At 36.6% G+C, this 4,229-nt stretch overlaps 1 protein-coding gene across 1 annotated transcript; it reads left to right on the top strand.

The window, feature by feature from the left end:
• Nucleotides 1-3,227: 3,227 nt before the first annotated feature.
• LOC129550278 (sentrin-specific protease 8) lies at nt 3,228-3,951 on the top strand. The gene has a single exon (XM_055417802.2). It carries the CDS (start codon nt 3,310-3,312, stop codon nt 3,946-3,948), a length of 639 nt encoding a protein of 212 aa, XP_055273777.1. The 5' UTR covers nt 3,228-3,309; the 3' UTR covers nt 3,949-3,951.
• Nucleotides 3,952-4,229: the final 278 nt, after the last annotated feature.

The raw sequence follows: 4,229 nt of genomic DNA, 5'->3' as shown, positions 1-4,229 counted from the left end.
TTGTGTATGCTGTTGGACGTAGGGTATTTGGAAACGTTTTCATCATCCATAGATATACTAAAGCTATTTCTCAGCTTCTGACATTATTTTTCTACAATACTTTTGTCTGGGATCCCAGTACAAATGTCATAGTTAGTTCCAGTTTTTGATGACTGTATCAAATGCAAAAATAGGCTTGATAGAGCGTGTGTCTAATAAAATGCACAGATGAGCATCATTTCAACTTAATAGAAGGTGGAAGTCTTTTGTTACTGTGCAGCTATGTGAGTTAATTGTATTTCCTAGTTTACATTTTCTATAATGTTTTACTTTTGAAAAAATCCCAGGAAAATTTTACAATGGGCTTTTAAAATGAATAATCAAGCATTTTGTATATCATGAATATAGGGCCTTAAAGTTTTCTTTGAAGCAAACAGAAGATCTTCACTTCACCACTGACTAATGCCATATGCCTTTTCAGTACACAAGGGAAGGACTAACAATGTGTAGAAACATGGAAACAGAGAAAATCAGTCACTGGTATTAAAGGTGCCACCATGATTGCCTTCCTATGAAATAATAATGCTGATGTACCTCTGATAGAAAATGAGGTTCCTGTTGGGAATATAAAACCAAGTTTTGCAACATTTAAAGGTTACTCCGGTGAGGATATTTTCTAATGGGTTGATGATGGAAGACATGTGTATGTGTGTGTGCTTCTGTGATTTATATCAAAGTAATTGTGTTGCATTATAAAGATACTGAGCACAGAAACCTACTAAGTGAAACTTCTGATTTTTGATAGTAAATAGAAAGTAAAATAATGTCAAATAATTCTGAGGAATAGCAGGTTTTTACTTGTTTGTTTCTCATATGAATATAAATAAATATTTTCTGTCCTATATCTATAAACATATTTCAAACTAACTATTTTAGTTTACATGTGGGAATTACTTTCTAAGTGAATGACAGGCCTCAAAACTAGTAATATTTAACATTATATTATCTGATCTATGTGCAATAATTTGTAATCCCATATATTTGAAATTTATGTATGCCAAGGATTAAATTTACTTTCTTTCCTCTAACTAGTTCAACAGTGACTTTTATTAATTGTGAATTAATACACCACTAGAAAGAGTTTAGTCATATTAGCGTACTATTAGCCAAATTATTTTCTAAGGTATGACATGAGAATCTCTTGCTCTGTCAATGACATAAGTTGTTTTTCAATTATACTATAGACTGGAAATGGGCTTAGAAGGAGCAGTAAAAACAGTAAGAACACTTCTAAGCATCAGAGGCCGCTAACTATGGATTATGTGATTTAGCTTTTAGTGAATTCAGACACAAGCAGGTAGTACAACCAAAGCTGTTTTTCATCTCATACAGAAAACCATATGAATTTAACTGGTTTGGGATATTCATGTGAAATTTGAGCAAGTTAGGTTACATACAAGCCTATAAATCTATCTTTGAAATAAGAGTTTGAATATTTTATTACAGAGACAAGTGAAATTCTAGAACCTTGTTCATCTAGGGTCTTTAAGTTGGCTCATTGTAGAACCCGTAAAAGCACCCCATCTAAAGTACCCTTAGATGAACAGCCTCCTCCACCAACTGAAAATTATGAGTGCAACATTTAAAAGTGCTTCCAAACAATCTGTGTTTACTTAGTGTTCATACAATTCCTATAAAGCACTGTTTCCCATTTTTAAGCTAAATATATATATATATATATATATATATTTTTTTTTTTTTTTTTAACATGTCTTTTTCATTATTTTACTAACTTGGAAAGAAAAGATGATGGAAAGGTTCTTCATGTTAGTGAAACTTTTCTTCTGAAGTGGAAGATTGAGCATAGGATATTGTCAATTGAGTATGAGAGACTGGCATCATTCAAAGATAGCAGCTGAAGTCAATAAAGTAGTTTAAAATAGAAAGAAACTACTATGCCTGCCTTGCATTGCCTTTGATTTGTCTCAATAAAATTTGTATTTAAACATGGTAAGATTAGCTTGCTTTGCTATGTTTCCTATAAAAAACACTTTTTCCTGAACAAAGGAAGTTTAATGTCTTTTTTGACTTTAATTTCCATTAGACTTTATTACGTCTATGTCTGTTCGTATTTTGCATAAACATTCAGTAGCTATAGTACAGAAAAGTACGTGTGTGGTCATCCTAAATAAAAAGTAAATATTTGTTTCAAAAATAGTAGTTTAATTTGTGTTAAATATTTATCTCTCATACACAGCAACCAGATGTAACCTAGGATTAATTTTTAGCCTGCATTTAATTTGTAATTAGAACACTTCCTTTGATGTCCCTTTGTCCATAAAAGACACTGCAGCTTCCAAATTTAAAATATCATGCTATATTACATTAATCATGTTGTAGATTTATATGCAAAGAGTTTTATTATCACGCCCTTTCAAAACAATTACACTAAAGTTGATGCTTTTGAACTGTGGTGCTGGAGAAGACTCTTGAGAGTCCCTTGGACTGCAAGGAGATCCAACCAGTCCATTCTAAAGGAGATCAATCCTGGGTGTTCATTGGAAGGACTGATGCTAAAGCTGAAACTCCAATACTTTGGCCACCTCATGAGACGAGTTGACTACTGGAAAAGACTCTGATGCTGGGAGGGATTGGGGGAATGAGATGGCTGGATGGCATCACCGACTCGATGGACATGAGTTTGAGTGAACTCTGGGAGTTGGTGATGGACAGGGAGGCCTGGTGTGCTGTCATTCATGGGGTCGCAAAGAGTCGGAAACGACTGAGCGACTGAACTGAACTGATTGTCACAATGTTTACATGAAAGAAACTATCTTACAAGAGGTTATTTAGCTCTAAGTTGGGAAGATCTCCTGGCGAAAGAAATGGCAACCCACTCCATTATTCTTGCCCAGAAAATCCCATTGATAGAGGAAACTGGCAGGCTACAGTCTATAGTGTTGCAAAGAGTCCGATACAACTGAGCTACTGAGCACACAACACACACACAGACACACATAATAAAGAAAATAATCACTTTTTAGATTTAAAAGTTGTCTTAGAGAATTAATGTGTCCATGATAGCAATACAGACTCTTCTCTTAGAAAATTGTCAATATGTGAAAACTTTTCTTCCTCACTTTACGGCAGAGCTGGTAACCTCTGCCTTAGAGGACTAGAGAGGAATGTCGCAATGTTGGGGGTAGAAAACTCTGGATTTGCGACGATAGCGCTGCTTCTCTGGCCAGTACAGAGCTGCTTGGAGGCTGGTAGGGGTGGTGAGGCCCGAAGCAGCTTCTGGAATTTCTGAGCAGCCTTGGTCAGTACAAGATGGACCCAGTAGTCTTGAGTTACATGGACAGTCTACTGCGGCAATCAGACGTCTCACTACTGGATCCTCCAAGCTGGCTCAATGACCATGTTATTGGGTTTGCCTTTGAGTACTTTGCCAACAATCAATTTCATGACTGCTCTGACCACGTCTGCTTCATCAACCCCGAAGTTACTCAGTTCATCAAGTGCACTGGCAACCCAGCAGAAATCGCCATGTTCCTTGAACCCTTGGACCTCCCCAGTAAGAGAGTTATATTTTTAGCCATCAATGATAATTCCAACCACTCAGCTGGGGGAACCCACTGGAGCTTGTTGGTTTATCTGCAAGATAAAAATGGCTTTTTTCATTACGATTCTTATGGTAGTAGTAACTCATTCCATGCAAAACAGGTAGCAGAGAAACTAGAGGCTTTCTTAGGCAGAAAAGGAAACAAACTGGCCTTTGTGGAAAAGAAAGCCCCTGCTCAACAAAACAGCTATGACTGTGGGATGTACGTGATATGTAACACTGAGGCCTTGTGTCAGAACTTCTTTAGACAACAGCCAGAATCACTACTGCAGCTACTCACTCCTACATACATCACAAAGAAGAGAGAAGAATGGAAAGATCTCATTGCCAGACTTGCTAAAAATTAGCTGTTGAAGTATATTTGACTTTTGAAGTCTATTTCTGCCTGTCACCATGTATTGGATGGCTGCAGTCTCACTGCCTGAGGGAAAATGCCTAGGAGAGGAAAGCTTAGAATGCTTACTTTCTCCTGAGAGAAGTTGTCCTCCACATTATCCTAATGGAAAGTATCACTTTAACCCTAACTTCAGAGCAGTATGTTCTGTGAAGGTGTTTTCAAAATATGTACCAAAACTGATTAATTTCCTTTTGGGCTCCCTTATCCACATTGGTTTAGTCCAAAGAAAAA

This window comes from Moschus berezovskii, chromosome 1 (genome assembly GCF_049115385.1).
Source record: "Moschus berezovskii isolate FMDL1 chromosome 1, NW_MosBer_1.0, whole genome shotgun sequence".
Lineage (NCBI taxonomy): Eukaryota > Metazoa > Chordata > Mammalia > Artiodactyla > Moschidae > Moschus > Moschus berezovskii.
Note: the sequence above shows the minus strand (reverse complement) of the source record. Positions and strands in the feature narration are given on the sequence as shown.